The 15,468-nt window shown below is 44.0% G+C and overlaps 1 protein-coding gene across 5 annotated transcripts in view; it reads right to left on the bottom strand.

The window, feature by feature from the left end:
- RIN2 (Ras and Rab interactor 2) overlaps positions 1-13,802 on the bottom strand; it is a 78,766-nt gene extending 64,964 nt beyond the window's left edge. For 3 of the 5 annotated variants that reach the window (XM_084284900.1, XM_084284899.1, XM_084284903.1), the window contains exons 1-2: positions 13,685-13,802; positions 12,514-12,645 (exon numbers count right to left, since the gene is read on the bottom strand). In XM_084284900.1, the coding sequence (XP_084141026.1) occupies positions 12,514-12,645; positions 13,685-13,783 (231 nt within the window). In that variant the 5' untranslated portion in view covers positions 13,784-13,802. Of the gene's footprint in view, positions 1-12,513; positions 12,646-13,286; positions 13,665-13,684 lie in introns of those variants that run through there. The other 2 variants (XM_084284902.1, XM_084284901.1) reach the window with 2 other exon arrangements.
- Between the last annotated feature and the right edge of the window lie 1,666 nt (positions 13,803-15,468).

Raw genomic sequence — 15,468 nt, forward strand, 5'->3', positions numbered from 1 at the left:
ACAACTTGTTTAAAAAAGCCTACTACACATCTGCCTCATATTAACCCCAAAATACTTCCATTTAATTAGTGTTTGCCTGCCGGAATAGCTTTATGTAAGTACTTAAAGGCATTAAGCTAACTGACTGATAGCTGTAGACAATTCTATGAGTAGAAATAGAAAGGAGTTTAAACAACACTGAGGATTTGAAAGATATGCATGGTATGCTCTCTGGCTGTTCTTCCACAAAGTTTTCTCCCAAAACCCAATCAAATCCTGTCCTGAACACAGAAAACACTTGACCAGAGGACTACTTCATCTCTTGCCTAAGTGACAGCCTCTAGAAAAATTGCTCATGATACCACCTCAAAGCAAGGAAACAGTTTGTAAGAAGTCTCCTCAGACTGCCTATCCTGGCCCAGGCCATTTAAGGGTGTTATATCATCCACACTTAACTCAGAAACATGGAAAGTTTCCAAGACAGGATGCCATAGTTAAGATACTTTATTAAAAGTTACATTATTTTAAGTACCAAATAGTCAACATTTCAGCTCCAGTATCAAATCATATTGCTGGTTATTAATAGATCCAGTTTTGCTAAAAACTTATCTAACAGTTTAGAGGCCACAGATAAAGACAGAAATGTCTGATTTACATTAACTGTAAATGGTATTTGGGAGATACTGCTAGCTAACGGAATGTCTAAACTTAGGCTGTTACAGTCCTGCCTGGAGTGGTAAACTTGCAGATGTTTTTTAAGAACTGTTGCACACTCCAGTCACTATTGGTATTGCTGCAACTGCGGAACATCCGGTGCTGCTGGAAGCCTGGCAAGTACTTAGCAATCAACTGCACCCAAACCAACTCTTCCAAAAGCTTAGGCCAGAATCTTCCAGAAAGGCTGGAACTGATTCACTTGCTCACTCTGAGTTTGAATACTAAGCGGTGTAGCTGCTAGTGGGAGACAGAAAATATATTCACATATGTAAGCTTGTTGGGCTACTGGCATAGAAGTGGGAAGGTTAGAAGGCAGGACAGCAGATACATTTGGAGCCGCAGGGATCTGTCTCTTATTTGCACATTTTGCAGTGGTATCTCTATCTGGTAGCACTTAACGCCATACATTCAGTCCAGTTAACTAGTAATAGAACTAAACCGTCCTGCTCCCCAGATTCACAGTGATATAGTCCTGCTTCCTCAGTTGAGGAGAAAAGTTGCATTAATTACTGATATCATACATAATGAACTTTTCAAAAAATTCACACGGTATATCTTGTTTTGAATATCGTACACTCAGAATAAATAACACTCCACAGATACCAGGAACAACCTATAAAACCCGAAAGTCACAGAATCACAGAATTGAACGGGTTGGACGGGACCTCAAGAGATCATCGAGTCCAACCCCCCTGCCAAAGCAGGTTGCCCAGGTAGGCGTCCAGACAGGCCTTGAATGTCTCCAGAGAAGGAGACTCCACAACCTCCTTGGGCAGCCTGTCCCAGCGCTCTCTGTCACACTCACTATGAAGTTCTTTCTCATGTTGGTGCAGAACTTCATGTGATCCATTTTGTGGCCATTGCCCCTTGTCCTATCTGAAAAGAAGTTGGCCAAATCCCACCGTCTCCCACACTTAAGATATTTGTAAACATTAATGAGATCCCCTCTGTCTTCTCTTCTCCAGGCTGAACAGACCCAGGTCTCTCAGTCTTTCCTCACAGGGAAGATGCTCCAGGCCCCGTACCATCTTTGTGGACCCTCTGCTGGACTCTTTTGAGGAGATCCCTGTCTTTCTTGTACTGGGGAGCCCAGAACTGGACACAGTACTCCAGGTGAGGCCTGACCAGGGCAGAGTAGAGGGGAAGGATTACCTCCCTTGACCTGCTGTCCACACTTCTTTTAATGCACACCAGGATCCCATTGGCCCTCTTGGCCACCAGGGCACACTGCTGGCTCATGGTCAACCTGTCATCCACCAGGACCCCCAGGTCCTTCTCCTCAGAGCTCCTCTCCAGCAGGTCATTCCCCAGCCTGTAATGATACTTCGGGTTGTTCCTTCCCAGGTGCAGGACTCTACACTTGCTCTTGTTAAACCTCATTTGTCACTAAGTCACTAGACTTAGTGTTTTAGTTTTGTTTTATTTGCTTACAATCTTTACCACAGCTTTAAGAGTTAAATGCAATCTAATGGCCTACACTGCATTAGAGTTCATTTAACAAATTGCCTCAATTAAGAAAATCATGAACAGAGAAAAACTGATGGACCATACATAGCTAAGTATAAATATACACAGCAGTATAAAGTATACACACCTGGCTGAGTGGAAAGTTTGCTGAGCATGAACTGTACCACTGATCTACCTTTCTTAAACTCACTGGACTTTTCACGCACCACATTTCAGCAAAGTGCTCCAACTGAGCTAGTGAATTTACTAGTGAAATAAAGGGTATCTTCCCATTCTGATGATCTCAAAGGGCACAAAGAGCCTTGACAAAGGAAATGCTTGTAGCCAGTCTGTCCCTACCTTGAAAGGAAACCTCCTTATCAACAGAACAGAACCCTTATCAATGGGGAATGAAATGTCCATCCACATTTGGAAACTGCAATGTTCAACAAAGGGAAAAAAAAAAAAAAAAAAAAAACAAGGAATTTTCTTATCATGGCCAAGATGTTGCTTGCCAGCACAAGTTTTAACTACACTGATAAAAACCCCAGGCTTTTAGTTGTGACACAAAAGGTTGTAAGTAACAGCGTGTTGATATTTTAAGACTACCTTCTTCAATTCTCTATCCAAATCAATTAATGCCTATGCCCAATGCAGTTAAACTGCATAGCCTGTTTATTCCAAAGCCAAGACTTTTCCTTAGTTTTGCATTCTGTACTCCTGTGGTACGATTAAAAACCTGCACTGAACTTTGTTAGGTGGTCAATGCTAGAACTAAAAATGTTCTAGTCATTCTTAGAACATTATCACCAACTACTGAAAGACAACTATTACCTACTTGCCATTCTTAAAACACGTAATATAACTCTAAGCCTTAAGCAAAACACACATTATACAAGCAACACACAGAACATCAGTGAAAGTAGACACAACATTATGTATTCCTTGTCATGAAATCAAGCAAAAATTTAAAAAGCTTCAAAGTGGCTCTCAGGCTGTCATATTTAAAAACAAACCATGCCTCCAACTCACTGTGGAGTAGTGAATGACATGGTTCACAAGATTAAACTGTGGCATGACAAACAGAAAATAACCATCAGCAAAGCAGGATGCCCAGTATGTCTGCTAAAAGGGTATGCATGTATTAACGTACTAACTTTAGCAAGGAACAAGACATGCAAGAGACCCCACCAAACAAACTTCTTGGCTTCTAGAGTTGTTGCTAACCGTAAGGAAAATGCACTATAAGCAATAGCTAACATGTGCCATCACTCATGAAATACCAAAGGGTGAAACAACATATTTCATACAGATGATGAAAAAAATGAATCCACACTTCAACAAACTAATATTTTTCTTGGCAGTCCATACCTTCTAAAAAAAATTGCAATAAAGTACTTTAAGGGATGTGCTGCAAAACAAATGATGAAAGTATTTTTGTAGGGAATCCCTGCCAAAATGGATGAGCTGTGCATTTAGCAGAGTAAAACAACTTAATTATTAATTAATAACTTTTATGGAACCATTACACAAAGTTTGAATTAAGCAAGGGAAGTTTTATTGCTGTCTTGACGGTGATTTTGTTTTGAATTGGTCAGATAATCCGAACATTCCAAGCAATGCAGTTTGTAAAGCATTTACTATGCAAAACAAAGACCACTGATTTGAGTTAGAACCAAGGCTTTCCATGTAGCTCCTTGTGATAAGCTGGCAACACTCAAACTTTGCTACTGTTCACTAGGTTATTCATTGTTTTTGTCAAAATAAAGTTTCTTGGATTCTACCCCAGTTTAAACAAAAGCCATGGCCCATTTCTCATGTGGCAGGGGAGGCGCAGATGGAATCTTTCCATGCCATTGGAGAGGGTCCGGCAGTCTTGACCCACATTCGTGAACAACTTAATATGTTAAACTTATAAAGTTGTTCAATTAACTAGTGGAAAGGTTTACTTGTGGCTCAAAGATAATTCTCTAGCATGTCAAGTATTTATAACCAGTTTGCAAGGACTTCAGTGGGAACTCCCTGCTCTAACGGCACAGAGAAACACTTCAGGATATGAGTTTTACCACAGCTATTAAGTCAATCAAGTTCAAACTACCAGCAATAAAAGTCACAGGACTGAAAATTTATATTTTCTAACCACACCTTCCAAAACTCAATTCTCATTGAACACTTACTAACTTCCAAAACCACCACTTTGAAGAGCTGTCTCTAGACACTTATAAAAGCAGTGTACAAAGTAGGGTTTATACTGTGGCACACATACAGACAAATTAAATCACCTGCAGTACCCTAAAGGTTTCCAGATAGACAAACCAAACAGGTGTGGCCCTTAGCAAACACAGAACATATACCCTGGCTTCCTCCTTTGAAGCTATGTGAAGCATTCAAGTTATGGTCTTCCATCTTCCATTAACTATTGTGTACACTGTGAAGCAATTAAAAAAAAATCCCTAATCAGCCATAGCTAAAATACATGTAGCTTACCATGACATCTTACCAAGTACTTGCATCTCAGTGTTGCCAACATCTAACTTTTCATAAGGAATTGCAGCCTCGGGAAGTTCCACATACAGGCATGCCAAGGCCCCAGCTGGCAGGAGGGTTACTTAATGTAATCTTCACAAGAATAAATATGTTTTTAGAAAAATACAACCAGGAGAAATTCAGTTTAGAAATCGAACTTCTCTGCAAAAGTTGGTGAGCAGTTTCTTCCACATGCAGGTCCAGATCAGTCAGCAAGTGTACTCAAACTTTAGTCCATGCCTTTTTCCTAAACGGAAGTTATTACAAGGCTTAGTTATGGAATTAACATGAAGCCAGTGTAAAAGGCAGCCCCTTGCCACACTGGCCCAAGAGCACAGACTGAACTGGAAAATAACAGCTGGCAAACCTATCTTTTGCTCTGCATTAGGCGAGTGACTTTGTGCCAGAACTTTTGCTTTAAGCACCTGACCAGGCATCTGCAGAGTAGGAAGATGAAAGAGGACACTATACTATAGCAAATACGATTTCTCTATGCACTCAATACTGTCTGCTCTTGCCACTCATTCAGATCAGCCCTTCAGATCTGCTTATGTGCTCCGCAGCTTAGAGTCTTCATCTAAACCAGTAAGCTTTGCAAGGAACACAATCAAGACAGTCAAGCGAGCATTTCCATTGACTTCCACGCATTCTATCTTAAATATGCTTAAATGTATTTTAAGCATATGCTCAAAAAGCATTATCCATTAAGAGAAAATTTTAAGTGAAGGAGTAACAGGAAAACAAGGCTACAGATGCGCACGCAAGTTAGGAAAGGAAATGTTAACATAGGTAATGCAACCCACACATGAAAGGAAAACTTCAGGTTATTCTCATGCTGGAAGTATGTTTCAACAAAGTCAGGGTCAAAGAACCCTGGAGTTAATTACTGGAAAACACGGATCTGTATTCAGCAAATAAAAAGCAGAAGTCACAGACATCACTTTGGATGCAAAAACCGTAAAGAAAACCACTCAGAAAGTCCCAGAAGTGTTTTTTTTTTTTTTATTATTTTTTGTTTTGTTTTGTTTTGTTTGTTTGTTTAAAAAAAAAAAAAAACTTTTCCATTACAAGCCACTTGTGCGACCATGTTCAAAGCACTGTTTAGTGCTGGGCATTTGGCCAGAGACATTCACGTTTTCAAGCTGGTTGAGTAGGAGCAAGAACTGCTCTCATTTGAGGGAAGCGCCTCAAAAATTAAGTTGTTTCTGCCTCTAAGCCTATAAATGTAAGCCTGGGGAGGGAAGCTAACAGTTACCTCAGTGTCAACATACAGGGTTCTACTGGTTGGAGTAGAGCAACAATAGCCTGCAGTTAATGAGTTGTCCCTTAGTATTTAAATACCTTACCAACAATTCACTGATTTCAGCAGACTTGTCAGAACTCAGGAAGAAGACACTGCCTGCTCATGTGCAAAGTAGGGCTTTTACTCCTCAGAGACAAGTCACAGGTAAGAGATCTTCCAAGAACTTTTATTTACAAGGCTATCTCAAAAACCCTGGTCCAAGAACAGGAGAAAACGCAGCTCCTTTGTCTCACCCTCCTGTCACACATCATCTTAATGTACCAGAATCCTCCATGATTCAGCTGCATTTTATATAACATGCAACACAAAGAGGGTCACTGCTGGCAAATCATATATGACAAAATAATTACACATCACAAAATACCTTTGATTCCTGTCAGAGGATTGGTTAGACCCTGATAATTTCCTTTTGCTACACTGTCATCTCTGTATTTCTTTCTCATATTCACACTGATGGTAGAATCCCTAGCTACATACAAATGTTTAAAAGAATCAAATACAATGCCTACAAGTCATACTGAACCACTAAAATTCACTCCTCAGCATTTCAAGAGGAAAGCGATGAAGTCCACATATTATTACAACTGAAGCAAGACATTCTGTATTGTGAGTACTATGTTTAAGTAACTGCAAATCAACTTGGATTGTATAGTAGTTTAATATTCTCCAAGTTCTACTAAGCAACACTATGAACGGGTAAATCAATCTTACAAGACATCCAGTGTTAGTAATTTCTCTTTGAGAATACATATACATCTTTCAACAAACGATATATGAGAAAAAAAACAAAGTAGGCAGAAGTACGCTTTTAGCCATCCTGCAAAAACAAATTTCATCTTGATTTGAAAAAATGAAGCGTGGCCTCTACATATGCAGGCTCATAAAAATCACAATCGGCAACACATTACAAGGATAACACCAAATTTTTAGGCCCAATTCAACACTTATAACTGACAGCATAAATTCATGAGCAACTCCCTTGAAGTTGATAGAACTACGTGAATATAAAAATTAATGTAAAGAGATGAATTAGGCCCATCCTCTTTTGATTCAAGAACCATTCTTTTAAGTAATGAACTTTCCAAGTATTAGAAATTATTGGATTTTTAGGCTACATTACTCTGCCTTTTGCTTTACATATTTAAAAAAAAAAGAAACATCTGGTTGAAAAAATGCAATTACTTACACTTCAGTCCTAAAACTCCTACCACAATTCTCTGTATCCTTGGGATACAGATGCAGGATTTGATAAACACCCCTAATCCATCCACACACTGTGGAATCAAAGAACTTCCTCCTCAGCCACCAGCACCTTCATATGTCTCTTCCTTGCCCAACTCTCACACGAGCTCTCCTCAGTCACACTACCCTACGGACAGGAAAAAGCAGGTCAGCCCTGCTTCAAGGAGAGGGGCAACAAAAGGTTGACCAGACCATGCCCGCTGGCACAACCAGGCTGGCCCAGGCCAGCTGTCCTTGCGTAGGAGACTGTTGGAGGCACAGAGAGCTGCTGAAGAAGGCAGAGGCTGTCACCACTACCATCAGCCAGCACCCACAGCTGCAAGCCCTGTTCTTCTCAGCTAGGCAGTCCAGAGGAGCACACCTACCAGGACAACGCTCGCTGCCTGAGAAGTCATTCCTTGTCCTCTCTGATGAGGCACAGGCCATAGGGTAACATTACTCAGAATGAACTGTGCTGCCACTTCCCTATTGCTGTACTATTACCAGGTTGGTTCAGTGGACACCACATGTTACACCTGTTAACAAAGGACACCTGTTAACAAAGAAGTATGCATTTTAAGCATGCTTTTCACAAGGGATACTGTGACTGGGTCAAACAGTACAGCAGCTACAGCTGAGGAAAGGACTTATGCTTCCACATTGAACTAACCTTTGTCTTTCCAACCAAAGCAGGCATCTTTCAGCATGGAAACAGTCACGGGCTTGGAGTCACTGTTATATCTGAAAGGCCCTTTATCACCTTTCATTTCTTCTGCAACTTTAGGGAAGAGGAAGGCAGAGAGAAGTCTGTGCATGTTTGTCTTAGTCCACCTAAAAGAGGTCCTTTAAGCCAAATTAAAACAGGCTGCAGTATCATGTGGGGCCTAGACCAAAAGCAGAACCAGGCCACATCAGCACTTCAGATTCACCAGCCAAGAATGTGAAGCAGTAGCAGCCGCTGTTCCACAAACAAACTGTGCTACAGCTCACGGCAGCAGAGACACAGAAAATTCCATGTTCCTGACAGTCTTTCCTCCTTGTCCTGCTCAAACTGTAAATACTCAGATTCCCGAACAACAATGGTAGATTGAACCATAATGTCATTTAGGATTGGATAACTGCAGGTGGTAGAATATCAGAACTAACGACAATAATAGTCCTAGTCTAGGTCATAAGCACCATAAATGCTAACAAGTGGACATAGCATCCTTTCCAGCTCTCAGTAACATGCTCTGGAAGATTATACTGCTTCAACAGTATGTGGTAACTGTATTGCATTAAGTATCTTGCTGTAGCACTCTGCATGTCAGGAGGTATTTATTTGCCATGTTGTAAACTGACACGTATTGGAAATAAGAGCCTTGTATCTATCCAATTCCTTCTACACAACCTCTGTGTTTCATTACCAAATGACTTAATTTACCACAGAGTACCAAATATTTACAGTACTGTCCCCTCTCCCAATGCGCACCAATTGAATGATAAATGACTTGAACAAAACAAATGCAACAACTGGCAACACTTGACTCTGCTTAGCATTCTTCCCATGCCACTCTTCAGTAAGATTTTTTTTGCAGCTTTTTTTTTTTTCCCAAGACACTTATCTTTATACATTCTTATTACAGATGAGAGGTATCATAAATCTCATTTTGGAGACCTGCACAGTATGCCAAGTATTTAGATCCATGGGTGAATGCTGTTTACCCACGGATCCTACAATGCACATGACCACAGCGCCAGTTTCCTGTGTCTTATTCACTGACACACCTCGCTCTCTGCTATGGAAGGCGGGGCTACAACTTTGCTGTTCAACCCCTTTCAGCTCCTGATCAGAAGCCACTCAGTAATCATGAAGGCTCGGAAGCAGTGACTGCAGCTTGGTAGCACTTGTTAAGAAAAGAACTGAGACCATGCCTACTTACAGATAGCACTACATCCATTCCCTCCCGCTGATGGGAGGTAAATTACATTACTGATTACTACAACACAATGGCTACACTGTTCTGCTAGACAATAGAAGCTCTTTAGCTTCTGTATTGGAAGAACTGTTTTGCCTTCATGTTTTTTAAAATAAGCACTAGCTCCTTGGGGAAAAGTTAAATAACCACAGTATCCATTCACTGCCTCAGTAATTACTATATTTTGATCCATCTTTATCATATAATTAAAAAAAAAGTCCCTCAAATCCCCTTAAGTAAAAGAACCTAATTGTCTTCTACTTTAGACATATTTCAGAGCAACAGGAGCCAACTTTCCTAGTCCTGTTAGCCACATACCAAAATCTTCATATGGCTATGTGATTCAAAGAACTATTGCTCACTATTCAGAGGGTCAACTGCTCACCCAGAGAATGGGTGAGCAATTGACTAACGGGCAGGGCTCAAAAGGTTGTGATAAAAAGGGCCACATAAGGTTGAGAGATGGTCACTAGTGGGGTCCCTCAAGGCTCCATTTTAGGGCCAGTCCTCTTCAATGTTTTTTTAAAGGATTTGCATGTAGGACTAGGTGTTTTGAGCAAATTTGCCAACAACATCAAACTTGGAGGAGTTGCGGACTTGGATGAGGGTGGAAAGGCCTTGCAAAGAGATCTGGACAGATTGGAGAGCTGGGCAATCACCAACCACATTAAATTTAACAAGAGCAAGTGCCGGGTCCTGCATCTGGGACGGGGCAACCCTGGCTATACATACAGACTGGGCGACAAGATGCTGGAGAGCAGCCCCACAGAGAGGGATCTGGGGGTTGTGGTTGACAGCAAGCTGAATATGAGCCAGCAGTGTGCCCTGGCTGCCAGGAGGGCCAACCGTATCCTGGGGTGCATCAAGCACAGCATTGCTAGTCGGTCGAGGAAAGGGATTGTCCCGCTCTATTCTGCGCCACAGTACAAGAAGGACATTAAACTGTTGGAGAGTGTCCAGAGTAGGGCAACAAAGATGGTGAAAGGCCTAGAGGGGAAGACATATAAGGAGCAGCTGAGGTCACTTGGCCTGTTCAGCCTGGAAAAGAGGCAGCTGAGGGGGGACCTTATCGCAGTCTACAACTTCCTCGCAAGGGGGAGTGGAGAGACAGGTGACCTATTCTCCTTAATTACCAGTGACAGAACCCACAGGAACTGTGTTAAGCTGAGGCAGTGGAGGTTTAGTCTAGACATCAGGAAGAGGTTCTTCACCAAAAGGGTGGTTGCACACTGGAACAGGCTCCCCAGGGAAGTAGTCACTGGACCAAGCCTGTCTGAATTTAAGAAGTGATTGGACTGTGCATTTAGTCACATGGTCTAAAATTTGGGGTAGACCTGTGTGGTGCCAGGAGTTGGACTTGATGATCCTTATGGTTCCCTTCCAACTCAGGATATTCTACGATTCTATGAACTAGGACGCAGTAACAGAGTTTCACAGAGGTGATGGCCACATAGCCCCCACTGTTTTGCTGTCAGACTAAGGGACACAAAGCCGGTGGGCTGTGTGAAGAACACTGGAGCAATGTGCTTAAGTCAGCCTCAGGAGGCCCTCTTGCATGCCTTGTCAAAGTGAGTCAGGGACATGTTACCAGCTTAGCCTCACGCCATTGATATGGCATGGCGCTGACACAAGAGAAACCAAACTGCTCAAAAAAAAAAAAAACAACAAAAAAAAACACCAAATCCACACCTTAACTGCCACCACTCTCACTAGCAGTGATTACACTTTTATGGATTTGCAAGATGTTCAACACAATTTTCTCAAGCAAACGTGAAATCCTGCAGCTTAATGCGATTAATTTCTCAGTAGGCTAATATTTATATTAGCTGTCCTTTCAAAGCCTTAGCCTAAGAGGAAACCTGTATTACTGCTACTGCACAAACAAATCCTCAGAGGAAACCTGTATTACTGCTACTGCACAAACAAATCCTCACAGACTGACTTATCAGACTTACCTTACCCTGGAAGCCCATTTCCAACAGCACAGTCTGATCCTTAAACCCAGAGAGAAGCGACACAAGCAAACAAAAGATTCAAATGCTTACAAGCTTACCAAATACAAACAAACTGATCTACTGACAATCCCTTTAAGAAAATATTTCACACCAGCCTCAAAAGCAACTCAATGAGTGGATTACTAGCAACAATCGGCCATCTTGTTCCATATAGCTGTTCCACCATCATTTCTCAGAAAAAAAGTTAGTGCCGCTGGAATTCTTGGTAATTATTACTTAGTTTATGTTCTTAATTAATACAAGGAATAAGGCAGCAGGTTTACTACAAATCCCCTCAGTGAAATTAAATGTATCCTAGGATTACACACAGCAAAATACAAAAGACTGTTCCACATGAGTGTCCTCAGAATCAGAGCACAGCTTTCCTGCTTAGCTATATGATCATACAGACAATTTATCATAGTCTTTCTGTATCAACTTATTGTAGTCTTTCTTTCCTTGGCTTAATGAGAGTGCTGCTTGCAACAAATAAAATGTGAGTGTGATATCGACATTACTCTCATCCTAAATCCCAAACACAGCACCATACCAGCTACTAGGAGGAAAATTAACTCTATCCTAGCCGAAACCAGGACACTGCTCAACTAACTCAATACACAGACCCCAATAATTAAATATTTGTAGAGCTAAATACAACATTAAATCTAATGAAAATTTACATAAAAACTGATCTGGTTTAAAAAATTGTCATGGTTTAACCTGGCTGGCAGCTAAACACCACACAGCCATTCGCTCACCCTCGCACCTCCCTCTCTGGGACGGGGGAGAGAAATGGAAAGTGAAGCCCATGAGTTGAGATAAAGACAGTTTAATAAGACAGGAAAATAATAATAACAATAATAATAATAATAATACAATGATGATAATAGTACTACTAATAATAATGTGTACAAACAAGTGATGTACAATGCAATTGCTCACTGCCCACTGGCCGATACCCAGCCTAACCCCGAGAAGTCCGGCCCCCCTCCCCAGCTAGCCACCCCTATATATTGTTCAGCATGACGTCAGATGGCATGGAATACCCCTTTGGCTAGTTGAGGTCAGCTGTCCTGGGTCTGTCCCCTCCCAGCTCCTGCTGCACCCCTAGCCTGCCCATTGGCAGAAGCATTGACAGAGCAAGAAGCTGAGATGTCCTTGGCTTAGTATAAGCACTGCTCTGCAACAACTAAAACATTGGGGTGTTATCAGCACTCTTCTCATCCTAAGCCAAAACACAGCATTCTACCAGTTACTAGGAAGAAAATTAACTCTGTTCTAACTGAAACCAGGACAAAAATATATATAAAAGCTTTGCTCTGCAGCTATAGTGGCATGTTTCATCCCAACAAAACACAGAAATACTCACAAAGCCAAAGCAGACGTAGTGAAACTGAATGTGGAGTTGCTGCGGAGTTGTACGGCCTACAACTCCACGTAACTGCTCTTCTAAGCACTGCCTCACCAGCCATACAGCCTGCACCTGGACAAATGGGTGATTCTGCAAAGAAAATTAATCCCAGTCACTTCACAAGTCTCTCAGCTGTTCTCCATAAACAATCTTCTAATGGCAAAAGAACACCTCTGCCAGCCCTGTCACATTTATCCATACTGCTTTTGCCTGCACAGAAATACCAGGTGGAAACCGTGCTCCGCCCAACCCTCATGAACACAGGCATGTAAAGATGTGTCCTAGGCAGAGGGGATAATGCACAGACGGGCTTAAGTGTTATCACCTGGAGAGGCGTCAGGTGAGCAGAGCAAGGGAGAGCTGAGCATGCTGAAAAGATAAGAAGACAAAGCTGCACTAACAGGGCGCCTGCTTTTCTACACCTCTGCAGTCAGACCCGGGCGATTTAATATGCATTAGCACAATAACGCTTACGAGGAAAGAATTAAAGAGAGGAACTGCCGAAACCGAGGCTTCGGACCGCCCTTCTGGGCGCCAGGAGCCCCCGTTCCGGTCAGGGGCGCGCCGCAGACGCCCAGGCCGGTGGCTCTGACCGCAGCCGGCACCGCGGGCCTGCTCCGCCCGCTGGGCCCCGGCACGCTGCGGGCCCCGACCCCCCCCGGCCCCGCGCCAACCTCGGAGACCCCCGGACGCCCTCCCCCCGCCGGGCCCCGGGCGCGCCGCCCGCTCACCTCCCGAGGCCGGCCCGGAGCGAGCGCAGCCCACAGCCGGCCGGGCCGGGCCACGGGGAGGAGCCGCAGCCTTGAGCCTGCCGCAGGGCCCGGCCCGACCCTGCCCGTGCCGCCGCGGCCCCTCCCCTCAGCCTGGAGCCGGCTCCCCCGGACAAGGCGCCCGCACCCTGCACCCACCGGGCCCGGGGAGCTCGGCACGGCCCGCGGGGGCCGCGGTCCTGGCCTCCGGGCCGGGCGAGCGAGGCCGCGCCGTTCGTTGCCCCCGCCTGGACGGGCACCTGAGGCGGCGGGGCCGGTGGCCGGCGGCGGCCTGCAGTGCTCAGCGGGGCCGGGCAGCCGCTGGAGGCCCAGCCCGGGCCGCTCCCCGGTGCCCCGGTGGCGCCGGCGCGCTGCCGTACCTGTGTGCGTGCCGGCGGGACGGGCCTGCACAGCTCCTCCTCGCGGTCTGCACCAGGCGTGCTGGGAAAACAGCGTCCGAGCGGTTGGGATGTGCGCATTCCCCAGGTCGTTCCAGGGTCCTAACAACCAGTCTTTCACAAGGTTGTTATGCTGACTGCAGGGCGAGTTACTTCAGTAACAAAACAACGAGCGCGAGATTTTCCTTCCCGTTTGGCAGCCGCTTTCTCCATAAATAGAACACCGGTTGTGAAATCTGTTCATCTGATTCGTGTCAATATAGAACAATGCTAGAGCCGCATGATGAAATGTGACCTTCTGTCTTACATACCCTTGTATAACCACAAGTCACAGAGTGGTTAATGTATATACTTCCTGTACCTTGCAAAAGAATGGTCTAGCGGTTCATGTCAATAGAATGTTTGGAGGGTAAACCTTGAGACTCGGGTCTAGGGGATAAGAGAAAAAGGAGTTTTCAAAAACTGCTGACTTTTGCATGGGGCGCTGCACGGGTCTCTGATATCCGAGCTAAGAGATCACCAAATTAAGGGGGGGGGGGGGGGGGGGGGGGGGGGGAAGCTGAAGAACAACCAAAGGATAAAGCCTGGGGGGAAGACTATGAGCCTTCAGTATGAGCGACCCCCCAGAGGGACCACCGGAGACTGATATGCATGCGTCTGTGGGATGATTCGGTTCCTGGGAAACTAATTATAATAACCCTGCCTTTTCCAAAAGTGGTGCTGAATATGTATTAGCCTAGGAGCATAAAAACCAGCCACCTGATGTAATAGGTGTGCGTCTTGGTGGAGCGGAGACTCCCAGCGCACCCAGCGTTGTTTGCTTGCCTCTATTCATTTAATAAATTGTAAACTTTAATTGCAATCCTATTTGAGACTCAGTCATTTATTACATGGTTAAATGCCAGCAACCGCACTGAAGATAGCAGCTGACAGGTTGAACATGATTAGGAACATACTCGAGAACCCACAGGGGTGGAAAATCATATTTAAAGGAGGTACTGCAATTCCAAAATCCAGATTATTAAAGCAAAAGGTAGCTTTGCAGAAATACCACAAAGCAATACTGTCTTGGTTACAAGGTGATGCAATTTACATTAATCCAAGGCTTCCATTAAAATGGCCATTAATCCTCAGGCATTGGAAGAGACGTGGCTGGCTCATATTGATGCAACCACAAGCAGCTTCTCTTGCTGCAGCTTTGATGTAATCTATATCTGTCCTTTGACACAGTGGTGTGAAACTTCAGATACAAGCTGGAGACAGCTGAAGTAATCCTACTTGCAGGTTGTAAAAGCTGCTGTGTACTCTACAATCCGTCTAGAGAGCTACTGAAACCTTTCTGCTCCAGATGCCATGCATACCACTCTGAACTTCAACATTAAAAAACATTTCAGGCAGCCTTGCAGATGGTACTAACATGCAGTATTGCAGTGCCTAGCTTGGCATAACTCATTGGAGCCCCAGCTTTCCTCACGAAGTGTGGTGAGCTACCACTGACCCTAAAAAGCAATTGAGAGCAGTGCAGTGAGGCACCTGCCAACCAACAAAAAAATTGACCCACCTCAGTAAGAGTGGCAGATATGGGAGAGTTCTAGTCCAGGGCTGCACGCAGGCATGCCTCTTCCCTTGGGATTCACAAAGCCCACCTGCCCCCTGACAAAAGAGAACGAGGCCACCATGCTCTTCTCATAGACCTCTCATGATTGCTACTGTGAGAAACACTCCGTAGCCAATAACTTAGGCTCAGGTGAGGATCTCAGTGAAGT

Source organism: Netta rufina, assembly GCF_964035555.1.
Source record: "Netta rufina genome assembly, chromosome: 3".
NCBI lineage: Eukaryota > Metazoa > Chordata > Aves > Anseriformes > Anatidae > Netta > Netta rufina.